The sequence below is a fragment of the Canis lupus genome, chromosome 4, assembly GCF_048164855.1.
Source record: "Canis lupus baileyi chromosome 4, mCanLup2.hap1, whole genome shotgun sequence".
Classification (NCBI taxonomy): domain Eukaryota; kingdom Metazoa; phylum Chordata; class Mammalia; order Carnivora; family Canidae; genus Canis; species Canis lupus.
The window spans coordinates 5,650,404-5,674,251 of NC_132841.1; the positions used below are offsets into that span (position 1 = coordinate 5,650,404).

The window sequence follows — 23,848 nt, forward strand, 5'->3', positions numbered from 1 at the left end:
ATATACATATATACATATATACATATATATATATGTATATATGTGTGTGTATATATATGGTTGGGGAGTTCCATGAAAGACCTTAAATTATATATTAGAAGTTGTTTGCAAGGCTAGAATCCAGTTTAAAAACAATTATTAAAAGAACATTTATGTTATAAACAAGGACATTTTCTTCTAATCTTAAATTTAGTAGTTTCTTGTGATTATCTTAAAACAATGGCAAATTCTTACTATTTGACTTTTTTTTTTATTGGATTGATCCTGCTATCCAAATATTTTCATTTATTATTCTTTTGGATTGCAGAATTGATATTTTCATTTTTTGCATTTAGCCAGGGACTCTGACATTTGAGAATACCTTGTTTGTAAAAAAACATCACTCAAGGTGGAGTCATTCTTAGATGATTACATATTTTAACATCCTGCCTAGCATTTTATTTGGGAATTGCAACACTGTGTAGTCACCTTCAATGTAAATGTTTCCATATTTTCAAATCATTCTATGGTGTGTAATTGGACTATTAATCTCTGTTGTGTTTTGTGGCTTTTTTTCCCCTTTAAAATAAAAAAAAAATAATGTAGTACTTCAGTGCCCAGAAAGGATGTCCATGAAATTACTAGTGACACTACACCAAAGCCTGATGCTATATTAAAACAAGGTAAGGATAATCTTGAAATAATTTATGGTTAATTTAAAACTGCTGAAGTGTTTATGAAGATCAAACTTTCTTTTGCTCTTTAAAAAATACGTTTTTTAAAGTTCTGTCTTTGACATTCTGTTTGGTTCTGTGAAATTACACTTTTGTAAACCTGTGTGTCTTTTGCTATTTTAAGGTTTCTTTTCAGGGGCAGCAATCTTAAGAGGGAAAGAACTAGATCATCACCAATTACTATAGCCTTGCTTTTGCCTACTAAATAGAATACTAGTTCTGAGGATGGTAGAACCAGGAATCAGAAGTAATTTTGATTTGGCATTAACAGTAGTTATATTTTACTGAGGAATATACCATAATTGATTTCTTACCTGGTTTTTGGCATTGTAGACAACTTTATTTTCTTATTGCCCAAGCTCATCAATTCTAATAGTGTGCTATATAGACTGGTTAAAAATCACTAAGAATTTATTGCTTAGAGTTTATTTCCATGTATAGTAAAACGAAAATACCTGTGTCTTGCTAATTTTAGTTTAAGCTAATCATTAATATAATTTTAATTCAGTTTTTAGTAGGAATGAAGATAACGTATTTATAGTATATTTTCAGCTATTGTAAGTTCATTACATTGGCTCTGTGCTTGGTATATAATGCTGTTTAATAGCGATTTGTTGGATAAAAGATCAGAAATTTGCCTGTCCTAAAGTTGTTTTGCTAGGCAGGTTTAATTTCTGGTTAAAAGAAGAAAACTACTCTTTTCTTTTGTATTTGTTTGAACCTAAGTCACTTTCCTATTGTAGCAGTTTGTCATCTATAAATTGGGTACCTGATGCTTAGGACTGCTAGGTTTTAAATGAGTTGCTACAGTGTACAGTACCTGGTACACAGCAAACACATGGTAAATCTCAGTGATATTAGTACAGCAGTTTTAAATTTTTTTATCTTGTTTAATGTTACTAGATAAATCAGTTGTCTTAATTTCTCCAGTTCACATAGTTAATGGTCCTCTCTTCAGCCTTTGATCAGGCCCTTGAATTTCACAAAAGTAGAACTATTCCTGCTAACTGGAAGACTGAACTGAAGGAAGATAGCTCTAGCAGCGAGGCAGAGGAAGAAGAGGAGGAGGAAGATGATGAAAAAGAAAAGGAGGATAATAGCAGTGAAGAAGAGGTAAGGACAAATAGTTGATATCTTTTAAAATTCAGGCTAACAGTTGGGCTTCCTCTGTGAGTTAGAATCTAGCCCAAAGTCATCAATCACTTCAGTATTTTTAGTGTTAGAAATATTTCATAATAAAAATGTGCTTGTGTTGTTCATCATAACCATGTAGTTTTCTTGCTTACCTAAAATAGAAATATGGTCTTGTGAAATTAAAAATATTAAGTATAGTTATTTCAGCAACCTCAAAAATGTTTCTTAATCTTGCTGTGCTTTTGGTTTACCAGATAATAAGGGAAATACCCACCTAACAGAACAAAACACTGCTTTCATATACTTTCGGTCATCATGGGACCACCCATCACCCCCTACAGTGTTTTCATCTGCACATTTTATTGAAATACCTATAGAAGTATAAAATATATTTTCCATCTAGTAGTATTAAAAGAATGATCAGCAAAAAAGGAGTATAAAAGATCTTAGATTCAGAGAATCTTTAATTATATATAACACAAATGGGTGGGTAGTTCTAATCAGATCATAAATAAAACATCTATGAATTCATGTGGCTCAAGGAGATAAAATTTTAGATTTTACTGTATCTGGTACTTTAGGTCTAGCATTGATAAGTACTAACAAAAGGTGTCCATGATACTACTAGTGACATTGCACCATTGTACTCTTTATGGTTTGTTGAATGACTTCCTAAAAGTTATTGATGAATGGTGCAAATGATGAAGGCTGTATATTTGACCATCAAGTGAATTGGATTGAATGATTTCAGGAAACTAAATAAGTTAATGTCAATATGTAATATTTTAGGTAAGTTATTGAATTCTGCCTTTTAACTGTAATAAGCAACTATTGATGAAATAGGATTGTTTTAGAATTTGTGTTTTATGACAGTGATCTATGATGACAGTGTGTAGTGTAGAAGTTTCTTAGCTTCAGCCTTTCCCACTGCTGTTTAAAATTCAAAAATGAACAAGCAATCCTTTGCTTAAAACCTCCCCAATAGCTTATCACCCTCAAAGTCAAGCTTCACTTAAAGAACCTTCTTTACAGTCTGGCCCCACCTTTTTATCCTTTCTCTTGGTATACCCTGCCACTTTGAACTTGATACTGTAGCAATATTACATTACATACCTTGTTTCTGCTCAACCTGTACACATACCAGTACCTCTGCCTACAGTGCCCTTCCTTTTCTCCCCCACTTAACCTGGCAAACTCCTGTTCAATTTTCAAAACCCTACTAACATGTCACCTCTGAAAAAGGGAAACCTGTGAAGCATCACCTACCTCACCTGAAGAAACTCAGTCACTCCACTTGCTAGGCTAACCTAATACTGTTCCTTGTGCATGTTTTTGTAATTTATGCACACAACACACACACACATTCTTGTCAGTTTTCTACCCTGTCAGCTCTGTAAGGGTAAAGGACCCTGTGTTATTTGACAGATTGTCTGTCCTAATGTGTAACATGTAAATAAATGATGATCAATAAATATTAGTTACTAAAATTTTTGTTGCTTAGCTTTGTGTTTTATAAAGCAAATCTGATTTCCAGTTTAAACATTTTCTTAAGTTAAATACAAATTTCACTGAAATATTTTTGTGACAGGAATACGAATACATTTGGAAGTTCATGAAAGTCAAATATATAATATCTAGAAAGTAGGTTTCCTTAGATTTGTATCTAACCCAGGGGATCCCTGGGTGGCGCAGCGGTTTGGCGCCTGCCTTTGGCCCAGGGCGCGATCCTGGAGACCCGGGATCGAGTCCCACGTCGGGCTCCCAGTGCATGGAGCCTGCTTCTCCCTCTGCCTGTGTCTCTGCCTCTCTCTCTCTCTCTGTGACTATCATAAATAAATAAAAAAAATTAAAAAAAGAGTACACTTGTATCTAACCCAGCTTCTGTGGACCATGTTTAAATTGACCATGTTTAAATTAAGTGCAGATTTTTTTGGTAAACAAATTAATAATTGTAATTTATTTTTCTCTGCTCAGCCAGCAGATCTAAACGTTTATCAACATGAATTTTGCTTTTGGTTTTTAACTTGCTTTCCTTTGCTCTGCTAGATTTTAAAATAAAGGGGCAAAGAATGTCAAAAGAATGGCATTAGACACATGATTTTAAAAATTAAAATGATAGATTTATTTAGACTATCAGTTGAAAAGTATGCTCTTAAGTTTTACCATCAAGGATACATTTGTTTCAGCCAGAGTAACTGTTAAGGCCTAGGTGTAAATTTTAATCACTTTCTCTGCAGTTACTCCTAATCATGTTCTCTAATGGCAGGCTCCATTGCTTATTTTTCTTTTATTTGACTCAGCACCTAGCATAGTGCCTACACTTACTGGTGCTCATTAAGTGGTTTGTTGAATGGATGATAGTCACTGAATTGATGAGTTCCTCCATCTCACCAACTACCCTGCTCCTTGCAGGTCGCTTCAGGACCAGCTCCCTACTGCCACAGCCCCTGGCCACAGCAGCAAGAAGCTAGTCCCTCCCTTGTAATTGATAAATCGGGGAACTATTTTATTACTTGAAGATTTCCCTAAGTCTGAATCTTCAGGTATTGTAGATCAAGTTTGTTCCCCACTTTACTGATTTTTATAAGCTTGAAGTGCTATACAGTGGGGCTGTATATAATGAAGGATACTTGTAGTTACAGCTAATGGGACCCACACTTGTATAATTCTGGAGGAGCAATAAGAAAGTCCGTTTTGATGTTAAACCCTGACCCAATATACTATAAGTAAGAGTAGGTCTTCTTGAGCCTGTGGCCCCGATTTAAAGAATAGATATCTGATATAGTAAAAAGCTCATGAATCATCTTGCTAGTCTCATTTTTTGTATGAGAATTTACATTTGGGATTGCCACTACTGAGATACCTTTTAGGGCATATTCCTTTGGAAAGCATAAAAATGTCTAGACTTGCTTGATTTTGAAGATTAGTGTTGAGAAATAATTTTTACTTGGTAAAAAGCCTCTAAAATATTTTAGTGAATATTAGTCTCTACTGTTGGTAGGAAATCTTACCTTACTAAAATGCTTCATTGAGGAAAATAATATTCTCTTCTTCTATGACTAAAATTAGGAAGAAATAGAACCATTTCCAGAAGAAAGGGAGAACTTTCTTCAGCAGTTATACAAATTTATGGAGGATAGAGGTGAGTTGTTTTTTTTTTAAATTCATTATTAATGTTGTAATCTATCACATAGATAATGAATACTTTAAGAATTCTGTCAAGCTTTGTGTCACTAGTAATCATGGCTCTCTTATTGATTGCCAGAGTCACCAGCACCTACCATAGTGCCTGTCCTATAGTGAATGGAATGAGGGCTTTGACAGTATTTTGATGGATATTATGGCCATGGATCCATGTGGCCTGTATTCACTTCTGCCTATCTGGCTACCCATCCATGAGTCCCCAGAGAACTCTTAATACTAGGGAGTGGGAGCCGAATGGGAATCATATTACCAATTTATTTGCACCTACATAGGTGCTTCTAATAAAAAGCTTCCCTCTCCAGAATCACTGTTTGATAAACCTAGGGTGTGTGTGTGTGTGTGTGTGTGTGTGTTTTGTGTATGTGTACATGTGAGTGAGACGGGGGGGGGGGGGGGGGGAGATGGGCCATAAGCCTTCTTATGACCTAGCCACACAGAACTAAGCAGAGAATTAAACCATTCAAAGAAAGTTAGATGTAGAGAAAGCTGATAGACTCTCAAGTAAGCCTTGGCTTAGTTCTTTGAATCTGCCTAATGTTGTTAAAGAAATGCAAGAATTGAAGGAAAGAAGAATGGGTGCTAACCTTTAACTTACCCTAGTGACCTGGCACTATAGTACCTATGGCCCTGTTACTCTGTTGCTTATCTGCTATTCAGAGTATCATGTCTCCTTTCCTGGGAAGATACTAGAAAGAGAATAGGGAAAGGCAGAAAACTTTCTAGCTTGAGGGAGACAAAATGAATCTTACTTGGAAGTGTCACTACTCAGGGAATTCATTTTTTGGGGGGATGGCAATTAACATTTTTTAAATCCTCATTTGTATTGCTGGTAAGTAGAAGCTGGCTCTGTGTCTTTTGCTTTAGTAAGTGATAGTGGCTACTTATGTTAGTGGTAATGTAGGTATCTTTTTATTGTTTGATATGAAATGTCTTTGCTTTCTGTATTATTTCTTTGTGTGAAAAGAGGTTTGGCCTAAGAAGGTGGTTTAGGTGGGTGGGTGGATTTCTTAGGCTTTTATATAAGATAAATAAAAACATAAAGAAAATAAATAGGGGATCCCTGGGTGGCTCAGCGGTTTTGCGCCTGCCTTAGGCCCAGGGCGTGGTCCTGGAGTCCTGGGATCGAGTCCCACATCAGGCTCCCTGCATGGAGCCTGCTTCTCCCTCTGCCTGTGGCTCTCTGCCTGTGGCGCTCTCACGCGCGTGCTCTCTCTCTGGTGTCTCTCATGAATAAATAAATAAAAATCTTAAAAAAAAAAAAAGAAAAGAAAAAAGAAAATAAATAAAAGCTGATATTAGAAAAAGTGGTAAAATATGACTATGTCAGTCATAGGTTGTTTTGAAAAAGCTACAGGTATATCTCCATTCCATTATTTCCTCTACCACTTTCTAACAGTTTGGTAGTTTTAGTGTCCTTTCCTTGCATGTTCCACATTAGAAAGAAATAAAACTAGGGGAGCCTGGGTGGCTCAGTTGATTGAGTGTTGCACTCTTAGTTTTAACTCAGGTCATGATCTCATGGGTCATGAGATCAAGCCCCGTGTTAGGCTCCATGCTCAGCAGGGAGTGTGCTTGGAATTCTCTCTCTCTCTCTCTCTCTCTAACAAATAAACAAGTAAATATCTATAGAGAGAAACAAAACTATATAGCTTACCTTGGAATCATTGTTTAGACTAGTAGCAAATTAATAGCATACAAAGAAAGTATCATGAAAATAATTATTTGTGAAGCAGTTGCCTATCAATTATCTTAGCACTTTCTTCAGTTCTACCAAACTTTGTTTCCTTGATTTAAAAAAAATTTTGTTTTGGGATACCTGGGTGGCTCAGTCGGTTAAGCGTCTGTCTGCCTTTGTCTCAGGTCATGATCCCAGGGAACCCTCACATAGGGCTCCCTGCTCAGGAGGGAGTCTGCTGCTTCTTCCAGTCCCGTTGCTTGTGTTCTCTTTCTGTCAAATAAATAAAAATAAAATCTTAAAAAAAAGTTTTTTGTTGTTGGTATTTTATCAGCTGTTTATTCTTTTGCTCTTAAGGGAAATGAAAATGGAATGAAATAATATAAGGTTTCAGAAATCTGGTATGAGAAATGTATTTAAATGAAATGGGCTTGGGACGCCTGGGTGGCTCAGCGGTAAGCATCTGCCTTTAGCTCAGGGTGTGATCCTGGAGTCCTGGGATCGAGTCCCAGATCAGGCTCCCTGCATGGAGCCTGCTTCTCCCTCTGTCTATGTCTCTGCCTCTCTGTGTGTCTCTCATGAGTAAATAAATAAAATCTTAAAAAAAATAAAAAATAAAAAATAAATGGGCTTAAGTAGTAGACATCATGTTTTTGATTAACAAGGGACTTGTTTTCTTATATATACACACACTTTGCACCATATATATTTAATGGTGATATAGGAATCTTCTGTAATTTTAAATTAAAAATGTAGCATGATTATAATATATTTTGTATTTTCTTTTATAGGCACGCCTATTAACAAACGACCTGTACTTGGATATCGAAATTTGAATCTCTTTAAATTATTCAGACTTGTACACAAACTTGGAGGATTTGATAATGTAAGTATTACAGTTAGAAATGAAACATTTTTTGTACATGTTTTCTCATCTAAAAATTCCCTAAACTTGTACACTAATAAAAACTTCAGAAGGAGAAGAAAATGTAAAGCATAAGTTAGAAACATCTTCCTCAAACCAAATAAATTTATTGAAGATTTTTTTCAAATGAGCTTTCTGATTTACTGTGAAGTATGCCATACTTTCATAAACCACCTATGTTTGAGTATTGATAGAAGTTCTTCCTATGTTCCTTTTCCACTAAACTGTAAGGTCTTTAAGAGTTAATAGTCTTTATTATATCCTTAATCTCTTCCTTTGTATCTGAAACATACACACACATGCACACACATACATGTGCCTACACATATGTGTATATATGGAAACCTGCAGAAAAATCTTCATTGAACTGAAGAAATTATCTTAAGGCTGCCGTGATGGTGGCCATGTATGGTGCCCATCCAGTTATGATTATTCTGGGGGGGAAATGTATTCTGTAGAACTGCTTTGATTTATTAAGCTTACAGGTTTTATGGGAGCTAATACATTACTTAAAGAATTTTATCTATCTCTTCATTACAAGTTTTGATTTAGAAACCTGAATATTTTCTTTTGTACTTGCTAGGGTTAATTTAAAAATCAAATGGCCTAACACTTCAACATTTATAATTTTGAGATTAAAAGTTACTGTAAAATATTGTAAACCAAATTTTTTATTTAGAATTTATTAAGCTAGTTAATTTTTTTTATTCCTTTGAGACCAGAACTAACATACATAAACATATATATGCTACATTAATCAAATTTTATTATAGGTCCACCTTTTAACTTGGGAGTTTTCATTTTACTTTGTCTGTTAGATTGAAAGTGGAGCTGTTTGGAAACAAGTCTACCAAGATCTTGGAATCCCTGTCTTAAATTCAGCTGCAGGATACAATGTTAAATGTGCTTATAAAAAGTAAGTTACTGTTCTTAATATACCTATAGTCACTACTTTACCTAGAAAGCAGGTTAGAATTTATAAGTGAGGCTGATTATTTCTTCTAAGAAGAAATCAGAATTTACTCGACTAGTCACTTTATAATAGCATTTTCTACAGTATATTCTACGAATACTAGATCTATGTGATACTGTATAAAGAAAGTTTTTGTGGCCATGTAAATTTGGAAAGTACTGTGTAGAGCTTAAAATACCAAGGTGTGGGCAGCCTGGGTGGCTCAGCGGTTTAGCTCCACCTTCAGCTCAGGGCGTGATCCTGGAGACCCGGGATTGAGTCCCACGTCAGGCTCCCTGCATGGAGCCTGCTTCTCCCTCTGCCTGTGTCTCTGCCTCTCTCTCTCTCTTGGTCTCTCATGAATAAATAAATAAAATCTTTTTAAAAAAATGCCTTTAAAAAGTCAAGGGTTGAATCCTGGTTCTGCCAATTATTAGCTTTTATGTCCCTGGGACCATTTATTTATTCTCCTAAGCTTCTGTTTCCTTGTTTGTAAGGAAAAATAATACTTGCCTCATTGAATTAAATGAAATTTCACGTGAAAAGGACTAGTGCTTGGCGTGGAAGAAGTGCCCCATTGATGCTAATGCCTTTAATAACTACTATTGTTACAGTTACAATATTTAACATTCTGATTATCTTTTTACTTTTAGTGTAGTTTTTTTTTTTTTTTTTTTAAGATTTATTTATTTTGGAGAGAGCAAAAGGTGGAGGGAGAGGAAGAGAGAATCTTAAGACTCTGAGCTGAGCATGGAGCCCAACATGGGGCTTGGTCTCATGACCCTGAGATCAAGACCTGAGCTGAAAACAAGAGTCTGATGCTCAACGGACTGTACCACCAGGTGCCCCTAGTATAGTTTTTTTTTTTTTTTTTTTTTTTTTTTTTTATGATAGTCACATACAGAGAGAGAGAGAGAGGCAGAGACACAGGCAGAGGGAGAAGCAGGCTCCATGCACCGGGAGCCCGACGTGGGATTCGATCCTGGGTCTCCAGGATCGCGCCCTGGGCCAAAGGCAGGCACCAAACCGCTGCGCCACCCAGGGATCCCCCTAGTATAGTTTTTTAAATGACTTTTTTTCTTTGAAAAATGTTTTGATTTGGATTAAAAAGATTGGGAAGAACTGAACTATAATAAATGAGAATATTAATGTGGCTCAGTATCTGAGAACTTAAATAAACACATTTTAAAAACCATGACTCTATAGCAGTATTTTGAAATGTTTTCCCAAATGTAATTTCTCTTCATGTTTCCAGATACTTATATGGTTTTGAGGAGTACTGTAGGTCGGCCAATATTGAATTCCAGATGGCATTGCCAGAGAAAGTTGTTAACAAGCCATGTAAGGAGTGTGAAAATGTAAAAGAAATAAAAGTTAAGGAAGAAAATGAACCAGAAATCAAAGAAATAAAGATTGAAGATGAGGAAAATATAATACCAAAAGAAGAAAAACCTACTGATGATGATATTGAAAGAAAGGAAAATATTAAGCCCTCTCTGGTAAATCAGATACTGTTAATAGTGCTATGCCTTCTTTGATACATTTTCTACATCATCTGTAAAGTTTTCATAGCTAATTTATCGTAAAATGTTATATTTTATTTTTTATGTATTTTCTTTATTAAGTGCTACTTTTTAATTTAAAATTAGCTGTTAGCTATTTTTGCTTAGTGTTTTAGAAATTACAGGAGTTTCATAAAATAACTACTACCTTTCTCAAAGTTAGTATTGGTTGTTACCTCCTTTTGGTAACAATTAGATCATGGAATTAGGTTGACATTTTATACTTTTTGTTGGTTTAGTTCCTCTGATCTTTTTCTAGGGAAGTAAAAAGAATGTATTAGAATCTATACCTACACAATCTGATCAGGAAAAAGAAGTTAACATGAAAAAAACAGAAGAAAATGAAAATCTGGAGGATAAAGATGAGGAGACAACTGGTATGGATGAATCCCTCAGCATAAAGGTAGAAGCTGAAGAAGAAAAAGCAAAATCTGGGTAAGAAATTTGTTTTTGGTTAAGATGCATTTTGGCTGAATGAATTCTTGTAATTTGCTCTTTGTGTGTGTATGTTTGAATCTAAATTTGACAAAATATAGGATTATCAGTGGTTTGCATTTATTTTGTAAGTACCATTTGCCTCCTTCAGAGACCCTGCTAATGCAAATTTGTAGCAAAAGGTTTGATCCATTCTTCTTGCTCTCATCATGGAAATTTATGAAATTTTGAGCTAGAAAAAAAGGACTTCTTACTACATTAAGCTCTGCTGAATAACCAGATAATAGAAATTTGGGAAGATGGCTTTCTGTAATGTTTTGTAGATGGTATGTTGGTTCTAGATTTTAAGAGGTGTATTAATTTCTTAAGCAAAAAGTAAAAATGGAAAAGTGCTAATAGTTTCAAAAGGCCAAGATTGTTATATTGTGTTTAATGTGACAGTAGCAATTGTTTTGGTTAGTTTGGAATGATGAACTTACTTATTTAGTAATGTAATTTATGCACTGCCACGGGATCCCTGGATTTTGTAGGTGAATTTTGGCATCTGGTCTTATTTCTGAGGTTTAGAAAACCTAAACATCTCCATTGTTAATGGTCCATTTAAATAAGTACAACCAAATGTTTTTGATCATTTTAGTATTTTTCTGAAATTTGGCCACAGCAAGTGGACAAGCAAAGGAAGGGAAGCAAAATATGCTTCCTGAATATAGTGAAAGATGTTTGTTTAGTGTACTTGGTTAAATATCTTTTTGTACAAATGTGTGTATCAGATACTCCTAACTGCTAATTGGAGATTATTTCAGCTATTAAGAAACTTAGTAAGTACTTAGCTATTTGCCTAAAATCTCTTGATCATTTTAGAGTCTTCTGAAATTTTGGCTGCAGCATGCAGATAAACATGGAAGGAAAAACCTGGGTGTAGATGAATATAGTATGTTTTCTCATTATACTTGGTTGTAGTTTTTTTGTGCACATGTGTTTTTGAAGTACTCCTCGCTGCTGCTACTGGAGACCATTTCAACTCTTAAGAAACTTAATAAGATTCAGCTTTTTGCCTAAAAATTTGATTTTAAATCTGCATGTATTTCTGGAATATTTACTGTGTAGGAGGCACTGTGACAAGCCTATTTTTCTTTTTGTTACTAATTAAATTTTCAAGTTGGTGTTTCAGCTTATTTTATAGTATAAACTATATATTATAGGTTTTAAAAAGTTCTTCAACTATATATACTCTTTAATTTACTACATATATTTATAAATGTATCATACCACAAACTGAAATCTTCCTGGTGTGACTGCCCTAATTTGGTAGATATTCTTTAGAATTATTATGTGTTGGGAATGTCCAAGATTGATTTCTGAATTTTATTAGGTAAGTGCAATAGAAAATTTTTACAGTTATAAAGAATCTTATGTATTTCTCTAGCATGTAAACTTTTTCTAAGAAATTAGCTACTACCAGGAACTTTCCATGTCCTTTTCTCATAGTCCAGGTGTAGGAGATAAATAAGTTAGTTCAGATAAAATGCCAGGTTCAGTGCCTGGCCTATAGTAGTTATTAACAAATTATAGATTTAAAAAAACTTTTGTTTCATTGTAAGGAGTGTGTCATTAAACTGGGAAACTTTGATATTTCTTTGTGAATTCAGGTGAAAAATACTGATACATTTGGTTTCTCAGCGTATAGTTCTTTAAACAATAAACTTTAAACAGTTGTGTGTGTGTGTATGCGGGTACACACATGGCATGCAGCGTGCATGTGGATGTGATATAAATTTAATTTTTAAATTCTGTATGCTGGCTACATTTTATACTTTCAAAGGGTATTTTGTTCTGTGTTCTATCTGGCTTAGTGCATTTACCTCTGATTTTTGCCACTGATTTATTAGAGGAAGGAGTAGAATATTTTATTTGCCTGATAGTAATTGTGTTGTTTGCTTTTTTATACTTTAGTATATTACTTAAGTGCTTTTCATTTGGTTTGTGTCTGAGGTTGATATTCAATGTGAGAATTTTATTTTAAATTTTTGTTTGCTTTATTTTTGCAGAGTATTAGGGTTTTATTCCAGATTAAAATAAAGATTGACCTGGCTGCCACTTTAAAGTAGGGTTGTACTTGCTATTATTGGCATTTATCACTTGTGTTCAGTGCACTGTATAATGTACGACATAGTTTTTAGAGTTTGTTTTTATTTTAAAAAATCTTAAGACATTTTATTCTGTATCTCTTTTCTCTTATATGATTCTGAGGTACATGATAAATCTCTTTGGTGCATGATAAATTTCTAATTTTGTTGTGGCCATTAGAATACACTTCCTTTTCTCCCTGATACACAGAGATATAAGCTTATGATTTTTTTTTAAATTTTTATTTATTTATGATAGTCACACACAGATAGAGAGACACAGGCAGAAGGAGAAGCAGGCTCCATGCACCGGGAGCCCGATGTGGGATTCGATCCCGGGTCTCCAGGATCGCGCCCTGGGCCAAAGGCAGGCGCCAAACCGCTGCGCCACCAGGGATCCCTAAGCTTATGATTTAAACAAGTAATACTCTTCCCTCCAAAATATCTTAAGCATTTATATATATATATATATATATATATATATATATATATATATATATAACATTTATTTAAAAATTGTTAATAATAATTTATCATCCAGAATACCTTTTTCTAGTAATTTCCTAGACATTTTAGCCTAACAATTATTTCTTCATTATAGACATGTTAATGTATTTTTAATAATAGAGTTCCTATTTTTTGTCTCAGATTATATCTGATTTTGTTTAGGTCTTAATTTTTAAGTACCTAATCATTTGAATATAAATGAATCTTTAAAAATAGAAATAATTCTTGAGATTTGTAGACTTTGTGATGTATTTCAGAGAAAACTAATGCATTTGTTACTTTTGTAAACTTAGACTTAATTTCACAAGGCTATTAGGCTTCCCTTCATTCCTTCTGCCTCACCATGTAGAAGGAAAGAGCTAGGAGAATAAAAAACCATTTTGGTGTTGCTAGTATTACTATAGATTATTTTTGTTGCTTACACAACTGCATAATTAGGAATGATAATAAAGTATATTATTGCTAAGAAGTTTGCATATAAGAATATAAAACATTAACAGAGAAAGCTTTTTATATAAATATTATATTCATCAATTTTTAAAGCATACTTAGCTGTCTTGCGGTTCTGTTTTATGATCTTTGTCAGCTTTAAAGTGATGGATTCTTTTTGAGAGAAAAATTATAATAAGTATAGACATAGTTTTTATACTGTGCACAACAGATGAAAACTTAGAAGTAAATATAGTTGAATTTCAAATTGAAGATTTTTAAAAAATAATTCTAGTCTTTGGAAAGATTTATAATTTAAGATTTTCTCCAACTTGTTTAGCACAGATTTTTGACTAATATAGAATGAATGTAAATGCTCAGTTTTAAAAAGCGCAAAATATTGAGAATTTTGAAATAGTTGCAGTGCTGCTTCTAGAATGATTTGACTTTTAGTTTCATATTACTTGGATATGGCCTCATATGTGTATTTCATTGGAACTTTAAAGTTGAGAGAATTGGTAGAAGACTTTTTTTTTCAAGGTAGTAGAAGACTTTCAATAAATTTGCAGTAAAGAAGAAATTGTAGCTAAGTTTAGAATAGAAAAAAAAAACTAGATGTGATAGTGAAGTTAGTCAAATATTACTGTGAAAGGTAAAATATCAGTTAGCATAACATTTAAAATTTTGGTTGGAACACCTTTGGAACTCAGTAAGACCAGCTGTTGGCTAGTAAAAGTTTTTGTTTTAAACATCCTGAGGATGGAAATATTTGAATAAAAGTAATTTTTAGTCTGAAAATGGCTATGAGGTGTAATGATTTTTGTTTTTGTCAATGCTTCTGTGTAAAACACTTATAATAAACATGGAAAAGTTGTTATATAGTCGCCCTTACTAGTTTCTTACGCAACTTCTATTCTTCTGGCTATTGGAAATTTTCTTTTAATGCATTTTTCAATCTTCATTTTCTCTAAATGTATCTTTCTATAACCATGGTCATCTTATACAGTTTTAGTTTTTACCATTACGTTGAAACTCAGAATTTCATACACACAGAACCTGCTGTTCCCGGAGCAGTCACAGCCACAATTTTTATCATTTTATGTGGTTTGGAACTGAAAAGCTTATGAGGTGTCTTTTATTAACTGCAATTTTTTAAACCTTTCAAGAGATGAAACGAATAAAGAGGAAGATGAAGATGATGAAGAAGCAGAAGAGGAGGAGGAGGAGGAGGAAGAGGATGAAGAGGATGATGACAACAATGAGGAAGAGGAGTTTGAATGCTATCCACCAGGCATGAAAGTCCAAGTGCGGTATGGACGAGGGAAAAATCAAAAAATGTATGAAGCTAGTATTAAAGATTCTGATGTCGAAGGTGGAGAGGTCCTTTACTTGGTGCATTACTGCGGATGGAATGTGAGGTAACTTGAGTTTTAGCTAGTGATTACTACCTAAAAACACTTATAAAATAATTTTCTATTTTAAAATTGAATTAACAAATTACATTATCAATATTCTAATTGAGGTCATAGTACCATATAAAAAAATACGTAGATTTTAGCATGTAAATGCCTCGCGTAGTGACTTCCTACTTACTGTTTTTAATACTCAGAAGATACCCTTAGTGTTTAGAAAACTGAAATCCATACAGTTGCTTTTTATGTTATACATGTAGATTAACAGAGGCAATATTATTGGGGAAATGATAGAAAAATCTTTTTTAAAGAGCGTCTTGATGTCTACTAGGCTTCTTGCTCTTGCATTTTCAACTACATTGCCACAATAACCTCTTCTCTGTAATCTTAATTCATATTTCTTTCCTTTAGTAGGCAGGGATTTTAGAGTTGCAGTTTCTTAATAAGCTTTAGCCATTTTAAGAGGCCTTTATTTCCTCATTAACAGCTCTTGTATTACAGCCTTGTTCAGAAGCCTCTGAAATTTGTCTGTTTGAGACAATATGTTGGAAGTCTAAGCAAGTCTGCTTGACTAAAATAGAGTGTACTTTCTGACTGCTGGTAATCCTAGGAATGAAAGGCAAGACTAAGATTTGGTTTTAGGTTGTGTTCAATGGCTTAAATTCTTTCCTTACACAAGTTTTCTTTGGCTTACCCAGAGAAATTTTGTATTTGAATTTTATCCAAAATTGGCAAGCCCATTTTAGGATCTGGTCACTTAGATGATCTTTTAAGAAAAAACAATTCATTTTGGAGTATTTGATATTATATTTGAAATACAGTCTATAATAGGGTTGTTGCCCTTGAAAAGTTCACCATAGGAATCTTAAGTGGTGGTTTCATGGTGTGCCTAGTGTCTTCATGGAGGAATACAGTTCCCATGTTTTTTATTTAAATTGTATTCTGTGATTTGGAAAGCTATTAAGAAAACATCATCTCAAATTCTGTTTCTTAAGAAAGCTGTATAGTCTCTGTTTCTTAAAAATCTATTTTATGTCGTCCTATTGTGGCAATGGGAAGCTCTAGAAGCATGGCTAATCTTTCTTATTTAGAGAAAAGTACAGCTCTCATCCATTCTGATGCTTGGAAGAAAATAACAAGTTAAGTCAAAAGGAAACGTTTAGAAGTTTTGTTTGGGACCCGTTCTTTATTATTTCTGACCAGCAGAGTTAACAAAGTTTTCAATTTTAAGAATACTGTTATCATAAGTGTTGTCCTGAAGCATAAGCTTTTCCAAATAATCAGTTTCAGCATCATGTGTAATTTATTCTTTTGTCTGTTGGCTCTTAGCTGCCTCTGTGGTGCATGATTTTCCTCACTTAAAGGGCTGGCTATTAATGATCATATTCAAAGGAAGATACTTGAGATCTCAGATATATCTGCTATAAGAATATTTTGCCCAGTCTTTGATATTTAATCATTTTGACCTAAGTGATCTTATTAATATAAATGTAGAGGGAGTTCCATTTATGCCTATAATGTAACTGTAAAAGTTGAACATGTTAGTTTAAAATTAGGAAGGAAAAAATTGAATCAGGAAAATTAATAATTACTGAGTAATGCCCACAGATAGATAAGCCACATCATCTTTTACCTCTCCTTTCAGTTCTTTAGTCCTACTCTGCTGGTTTATTTTCTAATGGCCTTTATTAAATACTTTAAATTTTGTGACAGAATTTACTGTTCTCCAACTTGAACCATTATCAGGGCTTGATTATTTTCTGTTATCTCATTAAACAGAAAAGAGGTTTAGTGGGTGGAAGAATTGAGACATTCATTAAATTATTCTGCAAGGAAGATAGAGCTTTCTGTTTGCTAAGAGAAGACTGACTAATCTTACCCTAGGAATACGTGGATTTTCGAGAGTAGAGAGAGAATATCGATATTTTAGCTTTCAAACTGGTAGGGGATTGGGTAGGATAAGGGGGAAGACTTTAAATTGAGGCCTTCAGGTTTTTAATAATATAGAAAAGCAAATGAGACCTAGTTCAACAAGACAAGCTTATGTTACTGAGAAGGATGCCATCTACTTCTTACACCTCAAGCGTTTATATGGTCTGAACTTTCAAAAGAAGAAAACTGACCAACTTGATGAAGACCTGTAGAGTGGATCTCTCCACACTCCAGCATCAGAGAGAAAACTGTAGATTAGCAGTAATTTTCTTTTAGTCAATAGAACAGTACTCTTATTTCTCTCTGCAGTAATAACCAGTCTCTTATTGATGAATAAGCAATAATTATGATTTTTGCTGCTCCTTCATATCAGAAGCTAATCTAATGAGGACTGCAACAAATCCTCATCAGTTCTACAACAAGTTGCCTATTATTCCGGGGATCTTCAGCTTGATCTTTGAATTTACACTTATGAGTCGTGAAATTAGAAATGAAGATTTATGCATGAAAGTTCATGAAAATAGTTTAATCTTCAGTGGCAGTCATTCATTACTATAGCAATTTAGGACATTTTATACGGAGCTATATATATGAATTTTGTTTGATCTAAAAGGTCACTTTCTAGTGAAGACATTTTTCTTAAGAGTATCTTTCTTTTAAAAATACTGTTCTGGTAATTTCTATATTTTTCCTTTTTTCTAAAGTGCAGTGTAAACATTTACATTAATATAATTTTCATTTGTACCCCTATTTTACAACTGAAAAATGTTAATTTTTGCTACACAAAGGATAGTGTTTGGGCCAATTTGTTTTTTTATTACCACCACCACAAAAAAAAAAAAAAATTTATAGGCTTACATCCAGTTTTCTGGAAAATAGCCACAACTCTGGATCTTAAGCAATATAATGGCTTATAAATGTATAACACTCCTATAGAATTTTTCAGATGAGGTGCCCGAATATACAACTATTGTCCAATACAAGTAGATTTGCTTGGAGAAAAGTCAGTGCTTTTTTATAAATTGTTTTCAACTCTTCTAAAGAGAACGTTCAATCTAGAAAAATGGCAAAATATATTAAAATAGAAAGACAACTATTAATATTATAGTATGTTCTCTTTTAGTCTTTTAAGGTACATAGCTCATGTTTTTAAAAGTTATAATCGTATTTCAGTAATTTTTAATAGTAGGCTGTTTTCTCATAGTGATGTTAATATTTTATAGAAGTTTTTAGTACCATTACCTAAGTGATCACTTTCATTCTCAAGTTTCTAAGTCATGCCATAAATATGAGATGGAATTTTTGAAAATAAAGTTACACTTTGAAATTCAACTGCTATAATCTCTGTTGTGCATGTTGGGTTTATCCCCGTTCAGTGATATAGCTAAGTGTATTTTGGCTATCTAGACTGCTTGGCTTGAGATTTAAAAATGCATCAGTACTGTATTATGTATTGAGGCTGATATGTTTTTTTCTGTTTCCAGTTTGGCTTTCCATAATCAAGGGGTTGGGAATTTGATTAGAAAATTTTTTAATATTGAGGTTCATCAGCTCCATTAAGAGGATACCCTGAATAAAAAAGGAAAAGCAACACTGAAATTTCAACTGTAAAACTCCTAAGTAACAAGTTCTGTTCCATTTTATAAGTTATAGGAAACTGAAAATAAGATAAATTATACTTAAGTATATTACTTGAAATAAAAATGTATCTGTTATACTTTACTTCTCTAAGCAAATTGACTTCTCTTTTGAGGGAATGGGGATGGGGGAGTGATCAAAAGCTTTCACAAATGGGTTCAAACCCATTTTTTATGCTAACATTCAGTTGCTTTTTAACAAACATCTATTCCTTTGTTTGGCATACATAAGTTCAATATCATATGCAGAATATTATTCTTGGACTGAAGATACGAAGAAGTGGTTTACCACTAGAACACTGCTTCAGTCTCACACTCTTACTCCTGGCCTGTGCAGCTGATCCTGGCTGAAGAAAGCAAACAACTATGTTGACTTCTTTCAAATTCATGACTGTGGGAGTGCCTGGGTGGCTCATTGGTTGAGCATCTGCCTTTGGCTCAGGTCATGGTCCCAGGGTCCTGGGGTCGAGCCCCACATCAGGCTCCCTGCTCAGCGGGGAGTCTGCTTCTCCCTCCCTGCTTGTGCTCTCTCTCTCTAATAACATCTTTAAAAATATGTTTGATTAATAACAGAAATGAGTTGTGCATAAGTTTAGCTTTGTTAAAAAAATAAATTTGTGACTATGAACTTCAAGTGGCCAAGATATGTCCCACTTCCATTCAGTCTCTCAAAAGACTGTTTCATACTGTTTCTTAGCTCCTCAACTACTCAGCATCTCTTCCCCATCCTCACTTGCAGTTAGTGACCTTACTTTATGACCTCATTGAAAGAATGAAATGAGAGGAGGATTTCTATAGCTTCCACATCTACCTTCTTACTAGCATCTGCTGCCACATTCTCTGCCTCATCTTTGAAGTCATCAGTGAACAAGCATGCTACTACTATACTATCTCAAGCCAGTCGTCGTCGTCTTTTTTTTTTTTAAAGATTTTATTTATTTATTCATGACAGAGAGAGAGAGAGAGAGAGAGAGAGAGAGAGAGGCAGAGGCAGAGGGAGAAGCAGGCTCCATGCAGGGAGCCTGACGTGGAACTAGATCCCTGGTCTCCAGGATCACACCCCAGGCTGAAGGCGGCACTAAACCACAGGGCCACTGGGGCTGCCCTCAAGCCAGTCTTCTAAATTTCATGCCTTCTTGCCTAAATCAGAGACATGGGTCCAGAAATTCTCCCTTTTCTTCTTCTCTGTTGTCAATTTCTCACTCTGTTCTGAATCATCCATGTCTGGACCTGTGGTTATTTCTCTCATCTCAAAACTCACTTGAGCTTTCCCTGCTTTTTCCTACTGTGTCATTTCTTTTGCTTCATTTGCCACCTAGCAAAAATCTTTGAGTTTACACTTGTCACCCAATTTCTCTCCTGTCGTTTTGTGAAAACCCATTCCAATAGGGCTTTTGCCCCTATCACACCTCCCTGTCACTAGTGACCCCATCTAGCTGAATTCCATCCTTATTTCCTGAACTCTTGTTACTTGCTTTCTCAGGGGTATTTTACCCAGCTGATCGCTCCTTCCGTGATAATTTTCACTTGTGTTCCAGCTGCAACAGCATCAACTGTTTTTCTTGTTTATTTTCTTTTACTGCCATTCCTCAGTTATCCTTTTGTCTCTTCTTGCCTGTGTGTTTTCTTCCTTAAAATTGTGCTCTTCTTTTATCTTTCTGGTATCCATTTTAACTACTTTTACATTCTGTTCCTATTTTTCCAGTCCTAATTTGAGTCACTTTTCTTATACTGAATTTTTCCAAATTCTTTTTTGGAGCCAAAGGGATTTGACCTTCTGGAATATAGCTTACACCTAGGACTGTGGATACATTTTTTTTTAATTGTTCAAGTTTTCTACTTGCACCACAATACTTCCCATTACAAAAGTGCATTTAACTCTAAAACATGGGAAAAAAAATCCCAATTCCATATTCATTCTATTAATATCCCTTACCACATGGAGAAAAGTACATGCCTGTATATGGTAAGTAGGAAACAAATACTGAATTAAATTGGACCTGCTGGCAACAAAATAGAAATAGAACAGAAGTTAATCTAAAATAAAAGGGAATGGTGTATAAAAATGTCACCTGTAGATTATAGAGACTAATGGGGGATTGGGACAGTTGTGGCCTGGCTCTCTCACTGGAGCCTCTTGATGCTTTTATATATGGTAACTCTTTGTTTAATTTTCTGACTAACTGTCCAACCATTTTCCAGAAAGGCTATACCATTTTACATTCTTACCAGATTTGTATAGTGGTTCTAGTTTTTCCACGTCCTCACCAACATTTGTTACTTTCTGCTTTTAAAAAATGTTTATTAAGCTAACCTAATGGGTATCTCATTTGGTTTGGATTTTCATGTTTATAACAATTAGTGACATTGAACATCTTTTTGTGCACTTTTTGGCTATTTGTCTTCCTTGAGGGGAAATGTCTGTTCAAGCCCTTTGCCCATTTTTTAATTGTTTTTATTGTGCAGTTGAGTGGCAGGAGTTTTTCATGTGTTCTATATATTAATCCTTTCTCTGATACATAATTTGCAAATATTTTCTCCCATTCTGTGAACTCTCAGAGTTGTCTTTTCACTCTCTTGATGTGCAAAAGTTTTAAATTCTGATAAAGTCCAAATTCATCTATTTTTCCTTTGTTGTCCATGCTTTTGGTGGTGTATGCCAGAAAATATCGCCAAATATAGGGCTGTGAAAATGTCCCTGTTTTTTTTTTCTAAGAATCATATAGTTTTGTCTTTAATACATAAGTTTTTAATCCATTTTGAGTTAATTTTTAAATGTAAGTATGGTAGTCAGTTCTTTTTTATGATATCTTTTTTGTTGTATGGACAGCCCATCTCCTCTAATTTGTAGCCAAAATAGAGTTGAAGGTGAGACACTGGAATGAATCTGATTGGAGATACTTCTACTCTATGACTCTCCTATTCTGTCTCCTTTTGTCCCTTTAAGAAATTTTATGTCACTTCTGCTCAGTTTCTCTATTCCTTCCATCTGCAGAATGTTGTACATCCTTACTTTTTTTTTTCTTCTTTTATTTCCTATGTAATCTGATCCCTGTCATACTTTTCATTGCCATTGGACTTAGGAATGTTGATTAAAGAATACATAGTTGTTCTGTTTCTGTTCTTTGAAATAATTATTCTGGTAATGATAGAAAGGAAAGGAAAGTATTCTAGGAACTTGTCTCTTTATTGCTATAGTGTGAAAGTTAACTTTCACCATTTGACAGTGGTTTCCAAGTGAATATCTGCAAACTTGTTTTAGAGGGCAAGGAGGGAACATCACCCTATTCTTTTAACTAAAGAATTCCAATTCCCTTTGCATGCTTTTCCTCTTGTGTCCTATTCTTTTTTTTCTTGTTACCTCACTGTCATGTTTTCCAAACTCTCATTATCCCCAACCCTTTGTCACGTTCCCCAGCTTACTCGAAAGCACAATAAAATTAAAAAGTACTATGGCAGTCAAATGGCTGTTACCATTCATGTGAAAAGTTCTTGTGCTGTATCCAGATGCTTTGTGTCAGGCAGTCCTCTAACTGTAGAGACAAAGCAGTGAGTAAAATGAACATAATAATTTGTACTTTAAAAATACGACTTCTAAGTGGACTCTAGTTTTTCAGTGCAAGTGAAAATAAATACTTCCTTCATGAAAAAAGATTAATAGCTTGGGTATTTTTGCACTTAGATGGGCTTGCTTTCTTTGTGAATTCAACTTAGAGTGTTTCCCAAACTGAACCTGTTCCATTCAGTAGTTCTTGTATATTGGCAGGTACATTTAATGTAAAATGTAAATGTGGACCTGTTCCATTGGGTGGTTTTGTAGATTGGTAGGTACATCAGTACCTTTGTCTAACTGTGCATAAGTACCAATCCCCTAAACTTAACAACTGTTAATAAAGTAAACTTTTCAGGTACTTTTAAAAGTCAGTATTTACATCACAAAATACAGTGAATGCCACGGTTGTTAACCATTTGCAGTGATCTCTATAAATAAGCCTGGTGTAATGCTTTATGATGTGTTCTTAACATTACATATTACCTCTGCCTAAAGACCTATACCTTTGTTTCATTTTACAGAGTTAAAATCTTCAGGAAAAATAATTGATACAATTACTACACCATACTCTTGGGCTGCTGTGTCAAACATTAAATATGATTATGCTATAAAATTCAAGTTAATTGTCATTCTGTTATATTCTTTATTATGATGAACATCATTCCTGTGTCTTTGATGTGGACTTAATATTAAGTGGTTATATGAATTGGAAATATGAAATGTTAATGGCATGCTTAGAATTTTATTTTTTCAACAGTATAATGCTTTTATTTTTGTTATATCTTAACATGACAGAAGGCATTAAATTATGTTCAATGAGTCATAAATTTTGCTTTAGGTATTCTCTCAGATTGAAAATATGTGTGTAAATTGAAACTATTATGGAAAATTCATAAACTAGGCAAATATCGATCAAATAGCTTATAAAGTTTATAATTTAATAACTATTACTGCTTTTCATATGAGTTGGTCTTTTTTCCTATTACAACATTATGCTTTATATTCTATACTTTTTTACTCTAACGATTAAGGGGGAAAATTTTTCTCCTTGCTAAGATAGCTTAAATTTCTACTTTAGATGTGAGGTTTTTAAAACCTGACTAGTATGTGACATATATTAACTGTTTATATATAAATAGACAAGATATGAAGTACGTATTGTTCAGCTGTTATTAAATGAGTCTAATCGTCACAGAAAACAAAATACAGATGATTTTAATATTTAAATTAATGGTTGGTTCTTAGATTTTATAATTTTTTAATAATTTGTATATATATTTCAGAGTGAGCTTTTTAATGTCAGTTTGGTTTTGCTTATGAAATTATTTTTAAAATACTTTTATTCTGCATGTAATTATTTTTTTTAAATCTCTGAAGTTATGTCTTTTGGGGTATGTATTGATACACACTGATAATATTTCTTTGAAGGTGGTTTGGTTGGGTTTAAGAAGAACCAAAATGTGGATTAATGTGGGCAACAGAACCATTTTGGTTTCTTATATCTGATTGATTAACAATTCTTTTCCGTTTTTATCATTGCTAAGATGATTTGCCAACACATCCAAACAAAAATCAGAAAGCTGTTTTTCTCTGTTTTTCTCTGGTGAGAGCAAGTATATTATGGTCTCTGAATGGTTCCTTCTAGCTTTGTA

The 23,848-nt window shown here is 33.9% G+C and overlaps 1 protein-coding gene across 7 annotated transcripts in view; it reads left to right on the forward strand.

The window, feature by feature from the left end:
- Positions 1-23,848, forward strand: part of ARID4B (AT-rich interaction domain 4B) — a 149,762-nt gene that overhangs the window by 92,867 nt on the left and 33,047 nt on the right. For 5 of the 7 annotated variants that reach the window (XR_012029280.1, XM_072822988.1, XM_072822993.1 and 2 more), the window contains exons 10-17: positions 586-662; positions 1,672-1,826; positions 4,917-4,989; positions 7,518-7,612; positions 8,470-8,567; positions 9,859-10,102; positions 10,425-10,600; positions 14,829-15,080. Coding sequence is in view for 6 of the 7 variants with exons in the window: in XM_072822988.1 (XP_072679089.1) it covers positions 586-662; positions 1,672-1,826; positions 4,917-4,989; positions 7,518-7,612; positions 8,470-8,567; positions 9,859-10,102; positions 10,425-10,600; positions 14,829-15,080 (1,170 nt within the window). In the remaining variant the exon portion in view is untranslated. The remainder of the gene's footprint in view (positions 1-585; positions 663-1,671; positions 1,827-4,916; positions 4,990-7,517; positions 7,613-8,469; positions 8,568-9,858; positions 10,103-10,424; positions 10,601-14,828; positions 15,081-23,848) is intronic. The other 2 variants (XM_072822990.1, XM_072822991.1) reach the window with 2 other exon arrangements.